Source organism: Solenopsis invicta, chromosome 1 (genome assembly GCF_016802725.1).
Source record: "Solenopsis invicta isolate M01_SB chromosome 1, UNIL_Sinv_3.0, whole genome shotgun sequence".
NCBI classification, from domain to species: domain Eukaryota; kingdom Metazoa; phylum Arthropoda; class Insecta; order Hymenoptera; family Formicidae; genus Solenopsis; species Solenopsis invicta.
The window spans coordinates 15,155,623-15,172,462 of NC_052664.1; the positions used below are offsets into that span (position 1 = coordinate 15,155,623).

The following is a 16,840-nucleotide window of genomic DNA, read 5'->3' on the forward strand; positions in this document are numbered from 1 at the left end:
ATCTTCAGTGTACGTTCTATGTGGCGGCCATTGCAAACAAATCTTTTTACATGAGGATTGGATAGTTGAGAAATCAATGTCATCGTGAATATTTATAAGATGCATTGATTTCTTTTTTACTACTGTTAATTCTGAAATATTTTTGTACGAAATATATTTAAAATATTTATTAAATGTTCTCATAAGATTACATAAAATTTATTGTGTATTTTTTTTTATCATCAACGAAATATTGTAACTTTTAATGCATATAATGTTTCCGCTTGTTAAAACTTTTTATCTTATATTCTCCCTTTGTTCTATAATTTCTCCTTCATTTAATCGACGGTACATCGACATTGTAAAATGTTGATACGCAGTATCTTCGAATGAAAATAATGGTATCTTGATAAATTTAAACATCTCAACAGCTATGAGTTTGGCAACGTCTCGAGCTTCTGCACGCTAATTAGCCCGTAGTTTCACGCATGTTTGACTTTCTCGACTAACGTAACTCGTTGTCGGAAACGAGAGGTGTCTCCGTCGTGTATCGCTCTGGCGAAATCGTGGTGCAAATTACCAAGAGCAATTAAGATCGTTAATTACCGACGTCAAAGTGCGTGTCGCTCTTCTTCAGTACAATGGGAATTTATGAAGAAAGGCACGCGTTCTCTTCATCAGATACGGCAGACTGTCGCAGTCTATCTAATTGACATGCGAGTTGACGTTGGGAATGCAATATGCATCGATGTATGCATGCATACATATTAAGATGCATAAATCATTTATTATTTTTAAATATTAAATAACCACTCTTTCTTTAAACATTAGCTGAAGGACCCTTTGTGCGACACTGGTTTCTTATGCAATTTTTTCTCAGCGCATTCTTGCATCGTTTCTTTCCTGAGAAATCGCGTGCTCGCAGTCAATTCAATACTTATCGGCGCACGTGTCACCTGGTCTACTTTCTTTGTATGCGCAATCGTTACTTGTATGTACTGCTTACTCACTGCAAATGGCTCATACAGTCGCGCGAACTTTATCTTTTTCTCTTCGTAGAACAAGTGCTTTTATGCGATATTGGACTCCCCGATTCGTCATTTAATGACGCGCATTATTGGATCGAAGTTTCTATAGCTCGAAGTTGCAGTCCTACCCGACTGCAACTATGCCAAGTTGAATAAACAAATCAGTAGTATTCGTTTCTTTCCAAATACACGAAGAAAGGGATTGTAATGTTATTTTTTTGTTCTTTCAAGATAGTCGTTACTTTATGAAGTTATGCGAAAGTTATGATATCGTGAAGAAATACATAGTTACTAGAACATTTTTTCGCATTTTAAAGTAGTAAGTAGTTTTTCTTTAAAAAGATTACTTGTTATGCATAGTAGCGATGGTATCTGTTCAAAAATGTAGTAGTTTATGGCTGAATAATTCACATGATTTATCAAAAGCAGCTGAAATATCGAGTGAAAAAAATTGCTATTTTCAGTACTGGCTTGAAATTTTATTATTATATCTATTTCAAATATATTAAATTCTTAATGTTTCTATTCTGATGACTTAAGATTAATTAAAAGTTACATATATTTCCAAGCATACAGTTTTTCTTTATTTGATTAGCACAAATAATTTAATTAAAGTTTTAAAATAAAAATTATAATAGAAAATATTACTAACTCTGGATTATCTTTCCAATACATCGATTATTGAACAAATAAAAGACAATGTTTTATATATTGTGTTACTTTTATTTCGTAAAAAATTAAAACATAAAATTATTTATCATTAGTCATTATAAAAATCTGTTTTTTGTTGTATTCTATACATAAAATTGCTGTATTTGTAATTCTACATGTGAAAAATGTGATCGATTACTGATATTAAATTTATGTGGATGTAAATATTATGTAAAAAAATACATTAAGGAAAATAAGCAGTTGAAATTTTTCACGACAGAATTATTCTTAAAGATCGCGCGAAGTATCTGAGATTTTCGCACGCAGATGTTTCTAATCTTCCTAGGGGTAGAGCGCTATAAACCGAGATTGACATCGAGTGAAATTGACGGGGGGTAATCCGGGAATTCAGGGAAAGAGTGGGGAAAATGGGTCTTCAGGAAATAAGAAAACTTTTGTTCCCGATCGACCGTTACTCTCCGCATTGCGATAAGAAACGAAAGAGAGATGATCGTCGCCTTCTTCCTTTTTTTTTTCTTTCGTTCTCCCGTTCGCTTTTTCCAACGCTCGCCGGCTGCACGAAGTCATTTTCTTAAGAGGGGGCCGACGAGATGCGTCGGGGGGCACGTTTCAAAGGCACCTGGTTTTCTTTCGCTCGATAAATCGGACATTCCTCCCGTTTCGCTACCGCCGCGATCTCATTATTTTCGTCCTACTATTTTTCCTCCTTCGGATCCTGTGAGGACGTGAACTGCCGAGCGGTCGGTAAGGGGTATCCTTAATCACGTAGAGATGCTTACATTCCATTAACAAAATGTCATTTAAATGTCTTTGCCTTTGACGTTGGTACGCTAGTTTGTACGTTCGCCGAATCGAGAAGCTTTATTATTAGTTTTGCGTAAATGTTATTCATTTTTTTGATCTTTACATAAACATTTAAGATATTTTAAATACAACTTCTAGAAATGCAGTTTTCAACACACGTTGCGCGTTATTATTCTTGATTATTATCGTGCGCTCTCGGCAATAATTGTTCCGTGTCGTTGCACTAATTGCACCTTTCCCTTCGATCGAAAGTAGATTACATTGCGTGCAAGGGGTGCTCTCACCTTGAGTCCGAGAAGATAATCGTTACAATTATGTATGGTGAATACTGTCTCTTGCGCACAATGTTTCGCATCTCGATACTACGAATAGTAAGTTATCTTTTGGCATGCGAACGTGCATATGTAAAAGTAAATTAAAAATGATAAAAATGTATAATTTTCGGAAACGATATCAATCAAAAAATAATTGAATACCTCGAGAGAAATAAAACTAAGTTATTCTATGTGATAATTTTGATGTATTTATAAATTAGAAATACACCATATAATTCTTTTTATTCGTAAATTTAAAAAAAACTTTATTATAATTAACAAAGACAGAATTTGGCACTGTACATGAAATATATATTTTTTAATTACTATATATTGTTTTTTTTTTAAATATATATGTATATATATATTTGTAAGAAATGATTGGAAAAGAAATTTTTTTCTTAAATCAGAGTGTTTTCTACTAGAAAAAAAATGGAAAAAACCTTGAATTTTTAGGCGATATTTTTTATTCTTGAAAATCATAAAATGTTAGTACTTCGAAAAATTTTGGAAATTTTATTGTTTTAAATTTAAATTTTGTCTATTTCTGACAACATTATTTCTTTAATCATTCTTTCTTAATAGCACAAGAAAAAAAAATTAGTATCAAGTCAATAATCATCATTTTATATATAAACAAGGGTATAAAATCTTGAAAGAATTTGATAATCTTGCATAATTTGCTTACATGAAGAAACAAAATTCTTTATGCAAGATACAAATTTCTTTATGTAAGTTATGTCTCTGTTTAAGATTATCAAATTCTTTCAAATTTTACATGCTTATATATGAGAACGTGATTGTTGATTTGAAAATAATTTTTTTTTCTATGAATGTACAATGTTGACAATCGATAAATATGCATGGCATATATCTTTACGTACATCAAGTACATTCTCATGTAACTCGCAAGTTTTCGTAAAAAAAACAGTGACAATAAAAGACGATAGATTGTTCTAAATTGGCGCTGTGTTTAATCACCTCTCAAATTCTATTGTTCAACTTCTAGTGCTAAAATGTACAGAACTTTGTATATCGCAGACCTTTATATGTCATTTAGTTCATATTTTTTTTTACATTAAAAAATTTTTACATAAGAAAACATTACAATAAACATTAAAATAAAAATCTAATACAAAAAGATAATAAAATAAATTTCGAAAGAATATTAAAAAATTCTCTAATCATATCAGGAATTTTGAATAATTTTTTCTTGAAAAAGACCAGGAATTATCAAGGAATACTTTTACAAAATTGGAGTAAAGCACTCCGTAAATGCATACGATTTTTAAAATTTGGAAAATTGATTATTTGTTATAATGTACATATGTTCTTGTAGTTAGTGTTTCAAGTGTACTTTAAGGTATGTTAACCATCAATTTTGATTATTTTGTCGCAGACCTGGGAGAGGCTCAAGGAAGAGGCCACCTCCGCCACAATCGCCGGGCAGCGCGGAAGAGGAGGAGGAGGAGGAGGCGGAGGAGGAGGCGGGAGGAGGGGAGGGGTGGAGGAAGGCGCGACGGAGTCCATAGTGTGGAGGAAGTAGAGTAGGCATGTTGTCAGTCTTCCCGGCAACAACGACGGGGACGATGAGGGTGGTGCGGTCGATGGTACGGTGGTCGCGTCGACGATGTTGGTGTCGCCCGTCGCTGTCGCTCATTCTGATCATCACGCTATCGTTATCGTTGCCGACAGCGCGCTCGTTGCCGGCCGATATAGTGCAGAAATTTCACGATCCGGAGGTGGAGCGCATGAACCATCTGGTGGTGGACAAGAACACCGGCCGGGTGTACGTAGGCGCGGTTAATCGTCTCTATCAGCTGTCGCCGGACCTGCTGCTCGTCGTAAAGGAGGTCACTGGACCGAAGGGCGACTCGACAGCGTGCTCGATGCTAGACTGCCCCCGTGAGGCGCAGAAGCGGCCAGTCGACAACGTGAACAAGGCCCTGGTGATCGATTACACCACCACGCGGCTCATCTCCTGCGGCAGTCTGTTCCAGGGCATGTGCACGGTGCGCAATCTGCACAACATATCGGATGTGGTGCAGGAAGTGAAGGAGGCGGTGGTGGCAAACAACGCCACCGCTTCGACGGTCGCGTTTATCGCACCCGGTCCACCAAATCCACCGGTCTCCCAGGTCATGTACGTCGGCGTGACCTTCACCGGCAATTCGCCCTATCGTTCGGAAGTGCCGGCAGTGAGTTCGCGTTCCCTCGACAAGGACAAGATGCTCAACATCGCGGAAGCGGCAGTCACGACCGGTACGCGTATGTACGTCAACTCTCTGTCGCGCGAACGTTATCCCATCAACTACATCTACGGCTTCAGCAGTGGCGGGTTTAGTTATTTCCTCACCACGCAGATGAAAAATACGGAGACGCCGATCTATCTCTCGAAACTGGTTCGCGTGTGCCAGGACGACGAGCATTATTACTCGTACACGGAGATACCGATTAATTGCACTAGCGACGAGCGTATCTACAACCTGGTGCAAGCCGCCTACGTCGGCAAGGCCGGCTCGGTACTCGCCGGCGACCTGGGCATCACCGCTCAGGACGACGTGCTGTTCGCTGTGTTCGCCGAGAGCGACGGGCCCAACAGTGACGTGCCGCGGCCGCACTCGGCTCTGTGCGTCTACTCACTCAAGGCTATCCGCCGCAAGTTCATGAGCAATATACAGAGATGCTTCAGCGGCGAGGGACAGCGGGGCCTGGAGTTCATCTCTCCGAGCCACAAATGCATATCAACGGTGAGTCATTTTCAACAGCTTAATTTAACCACTGCCGCTTCTCCGACGTGTACATAATCTCGGCGATGTCACTCGACATCTTGCTCGTTATCCGGAGAAAAAAAAAACTTGTAGATAGAATACTTGTACTGATTGTACCTTGTAAAAAGCGCGGAGTTCAACGAACACGGTCCGAGATTTATGATAAGTGTTTTTAACACCAAGGTTTTTTGAACGTACGTAAATTATTTAATAGAGGCTTTATTGAATTAGATGCCTTTTTTTGTAAAAAGAAAACTTTAAATCTCTCTCTTTAAGGCTCTTCAGTAGACGGCGGAGAATTTCGCGTCGATGGTGGCGACGTGGTATCGCGGAAAAAATTAGAACTAACAGGAAACGTGACATGTTGACGATGATGTTTTGTCTTGCGTGTCATTTCGTTATGTGTTTCATTGTGGAAATGTGACCTGTCTCGTACTTAACGAATTCGTAAAAAATGAGCCGCAAGTTATTTTTGAATTTTATACGTAAAAACATATTTTTCACTCTTTTCAGTAGCAATCCGTGTTTTTCTGAAATGGCCTGAATAGGCTTCACTTCACGTGCTTTTTACGACTATTTACGACTTTTAGAGGAAAAAAGAAGAGTTCAGTCCCAGTTCTACAAGTAATCCTATTTTGTTTTATCCAAATTCTCTTTATTTACAAATGGCACGCAAGAAAATTTTATGTGTGATTTCTCGCTTATGCCAACGTCACGATTTCAATATGGCCGCGGTGACCACTCGGGAACCTTACTTTTAATTTAATCAAAGAATTCACGTAAAGCACGATTACTACTTTTATCTTGAAAAATCTTTTAGATTTCGCAAAAGAAATTGATCGATCGTGTGCCAAGAGGGGTTCACAACTATATATAAACTATATACAAACGCGTTGTTATTCACTGTCTCGTTGAAATCTCTCGTTACTTCGTTCATTCCCTTCGATGCTGGCGGTAGATTGATAGCTCGTTTAAATGAATTGATATCTCGCAGTATGGCTACTGCCGGCCAACAATAACTCGCGGAAGGTACCGCGTGTGCACGGTACTCGATAGCTCGGCACCGCGAGGGTATCAGTGCCATCGCTAGCCGGAATTATTATAACCACACGGCGTGGGGCGCATTGGTGGTTGCATTGATGGTTGTCGAGCGGCTGAATGGCCGTCAGATGGGAAGACCACCTCCCGTCGCAAGAAGGACGCGATTCGTCCTCCTTGATTATTACGGCACGAATCAATCGGCCGCGTCTCGCAGGAAGCTCGCGCGGTTCCTCTTTCTCTCTCTCGTTCGCATTTACGTAACAGGTGGCATCGAAAAGCTTAAAGAAGGCAAGACGCCGGAGGACGCTGGCCTCGCACAAAGCGCCATATGCTCCTTTCACACGGGCTCTCGCGTCATTTGCGCATGCGAGCGCGAGAACAATCTTTTCTCCGCCGCAGCGTCCGCCTGCGTAGACTGCGTCGATACTTCTCACTCTCGTACCGGAGGGAATCGCGAAATATACTTATATTGATGCGCGTAATGAATTTTAGACGCGGACAAATGTGCGTTAATTTTATCGAGATCTATCTTTCTCCCCTTCCTCCTTCCTCTCTCTCTCTCTCTCTCTCTCTCTCTCTCTCTCTCTCTCTCTGAAAATGTTATTATATTTACCCGTCGTATGCGATCTGCTAAATTACACGTGTAATATTGCATTTAAACCATTATTTGCATTAATGCGGAAACACGCATCAGGATATTGTTTTATTTACGTAATCGCAGAATTAGCATTATGCTGCAATTAAAATGTATATTGTGATTCGCAGTGATAAAGTGGAAAATCTGTATATTTAACCCCCGCGATTATATGGCGAGTATACAGGAACGCCGTTGAGTTGACCACTCGTCAGGAACGTCACGAGCCGACTTGATTATCAATTCATAAGGCCGCGGGTTTATTATTTTCCGGGAAAGCGACCGAATTTTTATTTGTCGTTATGGTCGTCCAAGATCTCACCTGCCGTAATTAAAGCCTCTAATGAGACTGCCGAGTGGAGCCTTTCTCCGGATCCGCACGCATCGTTGACCAGCGCGGTGTAGATTCCTTAATTTATTAGCGTACCTATAGAGTCCGCGCGGAGCAATTTTTTTCCTTGCAGCCAACGGCAATCGCATTCCATGATTTTTTCCGCGCGACACAGGCAAAAACGCGACAAAAATACACCTTTTTGCTTTTGCTGCGTCATTCCTGCCCGCAACCACCACGAGGCTATCTCCTCGCGATCGATCGCTGCCGATCGTTCGTCAGTGGTTAACCGAAACTTATACAGAACGCCGATGAATTCTCGGTTTTGCTGATCGCTTTTCCTGACATACCATACAAGTATATAGAACATCACTCGCTATGAATTCTCCGAATTTGAAACTAAATCCTTCTTTTTGAAAATTTAATCGGATAATACTACAAAAACGTTCATAAAACTTCGTATAAAACTTTGTTCTTGAAATTCCTAAATTTTTTATAGTAGAGAGAGAGAGATTGTAATAGTATCCCTTTTTTTCGGAAAAAAAATGATTTCAATTGGTTAAAAAATTCGCATATAAAAGGAAATCTATAGATCGCTCTGTGCCTTCTTCCGGCGAAAACTTTGGCGAATTGATTCCGCACGGATACACGCGACTTCGGACAAATTTCACGATTCATGCTCGTCTCAATAAGCGATCACGAGGAACGTTTCTCCCTATATAGTCGTATTGCGAAGTCATCCCTCGAAAGAGGGCAAAATGGACTTGATATTAAATTAGGCGAACACGCTTATTATTTGGCTTTGTTAAATTACTTTCACCGATAGAGATATATGATTATATTTCTATCACCATACGATGTACACAAACAAAATTTTTTTAAATTCTTATATCGTATATTGAGAAAAAGTTAAACTGACTAAATTTTTCAATTTTATTAAATTTTTTCAATATAAATATTTATATATTTAATTTAAATACATAAAATACTGGATATATTTGACTTAAACACATAAATACTTGAATTGAAGAAATTTAATTAAGTTGCAAATTTTAGTCGAGTTAACAACTTTTTTCTCAGTATATTTTAATTCGACCTAGGATAGAACAAAATTTATTTTACTCAAAACCATACAAAATTCTAATTGATATTTTCATTGTCACACAATTTGTTGAGCGCAAAATATACTGCTTCAGATTTCGTTGTGAAATAAGTGTAAACAATAGCTTAGGGAAAACTTCTCAGCGTTATAGATAGCTGCAAAAGTAAACTACCAGAAACAAATTAGTTAGTTTAGTGTATTTGGTACTAGGGTATTGTTTAAATTTGTTGCTCTCGAAATATCCAAGCTCAGAATTATATACTTTGGGTAGTGTACATTTCGCATTTGTTATTTAACGTAATTTTTTTATTTATATTGTAGTTTTAGATTTAAATTTGTAACTTCATTTTAGGTCAATTATTTTGGAGTAAGCTTAATTTTGTCTTGGCACTTTATTTAGAGCAAAAAAGTTGATATACAATTTTATTTATCTAGAACGAGGTTGAAAGAGACCACAAACATATCGTAATAAACAGAAAAATATTTTTCAGCATTTCATAAAAATCATTGAAATTAGATTATGCTTTAAAGAGATTCTTTCGTATTATAAATCTTTATTCTAAATGTTATTTTTTTTTATTTTTTCCATATAATTGGCGAATACTTCTTGGCAAAATTTTATTTAGTCAGTATTGTAAAATCTTGAACAAAGAAAATATCATATGTTCTTTTATATCTAATTGTAAGTATCCGTCAGAATTTTCGCAAATTGACTTCTCTACCGTCTTGCGAAAAAGCAGTATTAGTGAATTGAACAATTTATCGTCATTTGTACGTCGCCAGCACTTGATCTCTGTTTGTCAGGAAGTCTTGCGACGATTTCTCGACATGTATCGATAAATTTCACAATTTTAACGTGTTTAAACCCAAAAAACAATGAATTGTATACATATATAATGATAAATCTTTAACACACACAATAAACAAAGAAAAGTAAGATAGAAAAGGAACTGATTGGAATAGATTACTCCGAGGAGAAGGATAGAAGAATATCATACAAATTTCATAAAATAGTTCGATTAAACACATTTATCTCAATTGTTTGATTTATTTTTACAAATTTGGGACAGTTATTTACAAAAGAAACCACCCATTTTTCATATCAACGCAACCATTTATCTTCGATATCAGCTAAACGATCTGTAAGACTTCTCGCTCCCTCTTCTCTCTTTCTCTCCCGCAAAGAACGTTAAAGGTTTCTGAACGACGGTTATAACGAAGCTTGCCCAGGTTTCGTCGCGCGGGGTGCATGGCTTTCTCAAAACTTTAGCGGAACGGTACTTAGAGAACCGTTTTCAGTGCCCGCTTAAAGATGCGGAACACTCGGCAAAGTCTAGCGAAATGATATTCACGACGCGGCGCGAGATTTATTCAAATTTTCTGCATTTCGTCTCGCTTTCTCTCTTTCTCCCGTCTCTCTTCCTCGTGAAACTTTTCCTCCATCGTGAGAACGTATGCCGGAACACAAAGGATTTCTTTGCGTAGGAAGGCGAGAAAAAGGCGCGGAACCTGCTGAGAGTTAGTCGCCGGACGGAGATAAGCGGGCGGCCATAAAGAAGATAAAGATTGTTTGTTTGGTCTAGCCGACGTCGAGCTACCGTGGGACAACGCGTTCGTCTCTTATTCTTATTTTCCCTTTTTTTTCTTCGTCATTTTACTCGGACCGACTCTCGAGCCTCCTCCTCTTCCTGTTCCTCTTCCTTTACGTCTTATTCGAACGGACAACCGCAAGATTCCGGTGGAACGGAAACAGACAAATTCACCGGATGCGTATGTTTTCATTTGACTGTTCGAAGATCGTGTTTAGTCTTCATATATCTTGCAATTAAGCTACGTCAGAAAAGAAATATAAGGAAATCATAATAACAAATAAGTATTAATTTTGAAACTTGACAGTTATAGTTTTCCTAACGTACATTTTTGTTTTCCACACACGGTCTAGGCTCACAAAAAGGATTCATCACTTATAAACAATTTGACATTTTTTGTGGTAGTGTAACGTGTATTATTTATTTAGGTCCACATAAATTATTGCAATTATTTTCATTTTATATGAAAGTAGTGCTGAGAATGAGAAAAGATTTCTAAAATTTTGCATATTTGTAATTTCTGTCGGATTGTTTAAATTTTGCAGATTAATCGTGACTTTTGTACTTTTATAACGTTCGCAAAAAGTGCCAATAGCAATGGTAGCTGCAGTTATTTTAAGAAGAGAATAAAAGCGAATTGTAAATGAAAAAAGAGAGGAGAAACGGATAAAGAAAGGAAAAAGCGGGAATGGGCAGTTGGTCTCTCCTCCGAATTTTGTCATGTATGCCCGACATGCACGAACACATGTCCACGTCCGTGAATATACCATAGCTATGTGGATTCAATTTTTACGTCACAAAAGAATCGCGGCAAAAGGGTCGACACGAGGGGATAGGACGAGGAAGGGAAAGCTTTCGAGAAAAACCCATTCGCTCAAATTGGATAGCCTCCTCTTGCCTCAACCATTGGAGTGAGCCTCGCAATTAAAAAGTTTTGCACGGTAAAAAACAACTCGCGACTCGTAGATAGTGTAAATGTGATGCAGTTTCGCGGGATTTTTTCCTCTCTGTTTGAAAAACGGAATAGTCGTGCGTGAAAAAATCGCTCGCACTCAATTGTTACGGAAGATAGAAGTTCAATCGATTGGCATAGAGGATGGAAGGTGCGTGAATGGACCAAAGAAGAGCAAATAAGTTTGCCATCGAATGGCGCGCATGCAAAGTTTTATTTGTTTCCACACGAGCCTTTCATTTTGAAGACAACGTACGTACGTGAATTTAAAAAAAAATATTGATTTTAATCCTTAGGAGTTGTATGTTTCACACACTCCATTATATTCGTATTACTTTAATAATTTACATTCGTAACTTTGTAATTTATTTTAAATTTTGTTAGTTATGAGGAAGCACAGAACAAAAATATAACTGTTTCGCAGTAAGCTTATAACTACTGTTCACACTAAAGGGAATTTCTAAAGCGACAGACGTCAGATTGTTTCGCAGCTATGAAATAAAATTCTCTCGGGATGAATTTTCATCAGGGATTGAAACCGGTAAAATTTCAGAGAGTACGGATTTCCGTACTGCAGACGCACGAAAATAATCTGTACATTTATTCGTGACAATGAAACGACGCCGCCTAGCTATCTATTAAAATACATTTTTCATTAACGGAGACGATTTAACTTACTGACATTATGATTTAACTTGTATTTTTAGATGTGACAGATTTTAAAGATTAAGTGAAATAATATTTGTTTCTCGTTTTTTTATTTTTAAAAGTATTTTTTTATGTATTTGATGTAACAAATCTATGATGTGCAGTATTATTTGTTTTATTAAGTTTTGCAAATTTAATTAATTTTGTAAATTAACCTATGTTATAATACTTTAAAAATTAGTTACTAAAATAAAATTTGTAGTAGTAAAAGTATTATAATTTCTATTTTTACGCGATTATTCAAAGTAAATGTAATTGGCGAAATAACATGATGCAACTGCAAATACTGCCCTAAAATACTGGATGCTTTCAATAACATGAATATGTATAGATATGGATATACGAGGCGTAGACTCTCCTATTATTCCTAATATCCTTTTATTAATTTATTCCAGGATATCAGCATAATAAAGTACTTGTAGTACTTCCGATATATTCAGAATATTACGAAAAATCTTGTCTGACAGCAGGGAATCATTTTTTATTAATTGTCGTAATTTTCCTTCGTCTCTTTTTTTACATATTATTTTTTATTTTTAAAATTTTAAGTTGAAGTTTTTAATAATTTTTTTATAAGAATAATTTTTGCTGATACCAAGTTTATTTTCAGTTAAATGAGAAATAGTCTTGTTATTTAAATATCTTTCTTATTTTATTAAAATTAATTTTTAATGTAGCAAGACGCCAATTCCAGTTTTGTAATAGATAGATACATTGTTAAAACAGAAAATTTGATAAAAGATACTGCTTCTAATACCATCGTTATACACTATACAGGTTTCTTGAGATAAGGTGTATGTACACACGAGAAGCCAACATCATCGACGTCGATCGATCGAATCTAATCGTCGCGATTGAAGCCCCTATTGAAGCCCGATTGAAATCCGATATTCATGTTTTTTTTTCGATCATAATTTATAGGAGACGAAATCATCGTTGTTCCTTATGACAAGCGATATCGGGGAAAATTGAATCAAACGCACGGAAGCTTAGGATATGATATTTTCCAGCATGTTGGAAAATTTGATAGTATTTTTGTTCGTTTTCCGAGATGAATCTCTCTCGGCCGTTCTACTTTTTCTCCTTCTTTTTCATTCGAGTGCAACCTCACTTTCGCGCCTGGGAACAGTTAGAAGTAACATTGCGGGATACCATATACTGGACTTACTGGGGCGTGGAATAGTAATTGCTGGACGACGAAGCCGCGCGCAATCGTGTCGAGGTACAAACCGCTGTGATAACAACTTCTCTCAAGTATCGGAGGTTGAAAAAAAAAAGGAATCGAGAAATAACTGAGATCTGAGAATCGTGGGACTCGAAGATGTTGTAATAAAATTCAAGATTACCGTTTCAAGATTCTCACTCAGTTTTTCATGAAAAAATCTCTAGATCGATAACTTTTGTTTTTGCAAACCCTTGAGAATTTTAAGTGTTTAAGTATCATAATTATTTAGATATTGTACAATATTTATATATAAATGTGCTATTGTGGAAATGCTATTGGAAATGTATTTTGGTTTTATCACATTTATGTTTTTATCTGACTTAATTTCGCAAAAAGCAAAAATTTTCTTGTTTATTTTTTAACAAAAATATATTTTAAATGTAATCTTTTTTTTTTATTGACGAATAACTCATATTCTGTAAAAAAAGACTTGGAGAATTACTTTTATTAAATATACTGTCTAACAAAAAAGTACCGATCGAAAATATAATTATTCTCTTCTTAGTAGGTTTCAGAAATAACGCTTTAAATAATTTAAAATCAGTTATCAATATCCGAAATAGAGACCTCATCATTTGTCAGCCGATTAAGGATGGATTGACGTGAAATACGAGAACGTTCACCCAATTGAATTTATGAACCAATTTGATCTATAAAAGTTATTTCTAATTTCAGTCAGCTGCAGGTGCATATATCACATTTAATTTTGCAATAATGTCTGGCTTTGAAAGATCAAATTAGTTCGTGTACATTTATGAATAATCATAGGCTCGGCGCACCTTTCGCTCGCATATGTGTACACTTATGCGTTTTGTGTGTTTCAAATAGCGTGTCTGAATTAATAAAATTTATTTATTAACGTTTTGAAAAATATAAAATAAAATATAATCACAATATTAAAAATGCATAAAATTAATTAATAAAGCAGTTGCTAATGTTCAAAGATTTAAGAATGTATCGGATATACAGTACCTGCAAAGTGAATAAAATTTGAAAATGTGTTTAATATCAACTTAAAATAAACTGTATACATTTTTCTTATGGTCTCTCAATCTAGTTTAGATATAAAATGGATCGAGAGACTATAAAAAAAATGCGACAATGAATAATAGACTTTAGACTTGTTATTGATGGAAAACATGCATTTTTTGCCTTTTTATTATTAAAAAAACTGAATTTTGTATTTTTATCTAGCCACAAAAAGAACAACTTTTATTAAAGTATCTAAAAATGTAGTCTGGTACAGATCTGAAAATAATTTTTTGTTAAACTCTGAAAATAATAAAATATGTAGGATGCTCAAGCTAGACTATCAAAACTTTTTGCAACATTTATCATCATGTTTGAATATCCTATATAACTATTTTTATGGTTTAACAAATTTATTTTCAGACTTATATCCAACTAAATTTTTAGATACTTGATTAAAAAGTTGTTCTTTCCATTAATGTATTACATTTGTTAATATTATATGTGAACACACTGTATAAGAATATATCCAAGTTTTAACTCTTCTATAAGTGTAAATTATTCATTTTAATATTATCAAATTTATACACATTTTATTCAATCTTTTTATTATTGAATAAAGTGTGTATAGATCTGATAATAACATTGATTTTTTTATCTAGCTACTCTAAAAGTTTTTTTTTTAATCTATATATCGAAGAGTAAATCGAGGAAATGCATTTGATCATCGTCGTCAACTTTATTTTAGTCACGGGTGAATGAACACTATTCGATTAAAAGTTCGGCGAACTAGGTCGATCTCCCGGAAACACCTGACGGAAGCTCTTTGCGGAATCGTCGATTTGCGCGAGCACGTATTGACGTCGGCGCGTCATATCCGGCACGAATTAAACTGCGCTGCAATAAGAAACGTTTTCTCCCTGAGCCGCTTCTGCGCAAGAACCTTAAGAACGATCGTGTCGGGGAAAAACACGCGTTGTGCTTCGATAGAGTACACATTATGCAAGTGCATCGCCGCGGCGATGCATTGCATTTGCGTCGTACATTTAAAACGTGCGAGTACCCGCCTTCACGGTCGGTTCGTTATTTTACGGTCGTTGCGTTGCGTGTCGCTCGCATTCGTCCGCGTTAATACTTATCCTTTCGTCCGTACGGTTATTTGGGCGAAACCTCGCGAACCCACGAATTTGAGTTCGACGAATAACCTAAGAAAGATAAAAGCGGAAGATAACTTATTCTAAGAAGAAGAATAAAAACAAGAATACGTGCAAAATTCATGCGCGCGGGATACATAAATCGAGCACGATGTCACAAGCAAAAAGACTCATTTTTTATAGAATTTTTTTTTGTCTTTTTCGATTTGTTTGAAAAAATATTTTCTAAAGAATGTTATATATATATATATATAAATGTATATAATTTTTAGAAAATATTTTTTCGAACAAATCGAGAAAGACGAAAAATATTCAACACCGTACCTGTAACTAGGACGTACAATATCGTTCTTGGAAATTTGGTTACAATTCTATATTCAGCTTACATAGTAGTTTACTTGCGAGAGTCTCATCGTTAAGGCATACCATTGTGCGCATAATTTGGTGAATCCATGAATAAAGAGAACAGAAATTCCATGGAGCAAAAGAATGAAATTATTTCACTATATTCGCGAAAGACTGCAAAAGGCGAAACGATAATGACGAACGCTTAACGACGTCGCGGCACATGCGAATAAAAGGTATTTCCTGAAGGGTGAGAGAGAGAGAGAGAGAGAGAGAGAGAAAGAGATTAGACGTAGGAAACTAGACAGAAATAGAACGAAAGAGTTGAAAACGAGCCAAAGGCCGTTTTCCTGTAGATTGTGCGCGACGCAAGTCAAAGAAAAGAGGGGAAAAAGTAATCTATGTGGAACATATATACGTAAGAAAGATGCTGGAGGGGAAAATAAGAAATCTTGGGCTCCGTCATGTTCGTTCCAAAAGTTTCGCGCCATCTGACCCGTAGAAAGAGTTCCGAAAAGCGACGCAATGTTTTTCGGGAAGGTTAATAAGACGCATCTCTCGCGAAAAATATATTTACGAAATACGAGAAAGAGAAGCGGCGCACTGTGTAAAACATTTATTATATGTTTACTTTTACTTTGTTTTATCTTCTTTGGATTAGTACTCGTAACTCGAAACAATGACTTGGAAACTACGGAAATGTCAAATGTTTGAATATTACTTTAATGTTTTGTTTTTTTATTTTAACACTTGATACTATTTAACAGAAAATTGCAATTATGTTTTTGTATTTTTAATAGAAATTGACAATTTGATATACTTTCTGTTAAAACGTTCTATTACATTGAAAAAATACTTAAAAATTGATTTGTGAGCTTTAAATTTATTTCATTAAAGTAAATCTTTATTTAAATAGTGTGAAATAAAATGTTGTTCCTATCAAATAAACTAATTAATAAGAAAAATGAATTATATTTTACCGAAACGAAATATATTTCACACAAATGTATATTTTGTTATTACAATCAAATTTTTTTTATAATCGATAAATATCGAAGAAAATATCACATTTGTTTGCTAATATTTTGACTTTTTCTTCTCAGTATACTAAGCTCGCATAAGCTTGATTTAGTGTGCTTCCTAAAAGGATACGCGTAACTGATATGCTTTGACGCTTTGCTCTTGGAAACAGGATTTGCTCTATATCCAACGGAATCGCAGC

General features: G+C 35.9%; 1 protein-coding gene across 3 annotated transcripts in view; it reads left to right on the top strand.

Annotated features, from left to right (window-relative positions):
* LOC105194310 (plexin-A4) overlaps positions 1-16,840 on the top strand; it is a 299,262-nt gene that overhangs the window by 89,516 nt on the left and 192,906 nt on the right. For all 3 annotated transcript variants that reach the window (XM_039447734.1, XM_039447729.1, XM_011159164.3), the window contains one exon: positions 4,197-5,547. In XM_039447734.1, coding sequence (XP_039303668.1) covers positions 4,351-5,547 — 1,197 coding nt within the window. In that variant the 5' untranslated portion in view covers positions 4,197-4,350. The remainder of the gene's footprint in view (positions 1-4,196; positions 5,548-16,840) is intronic.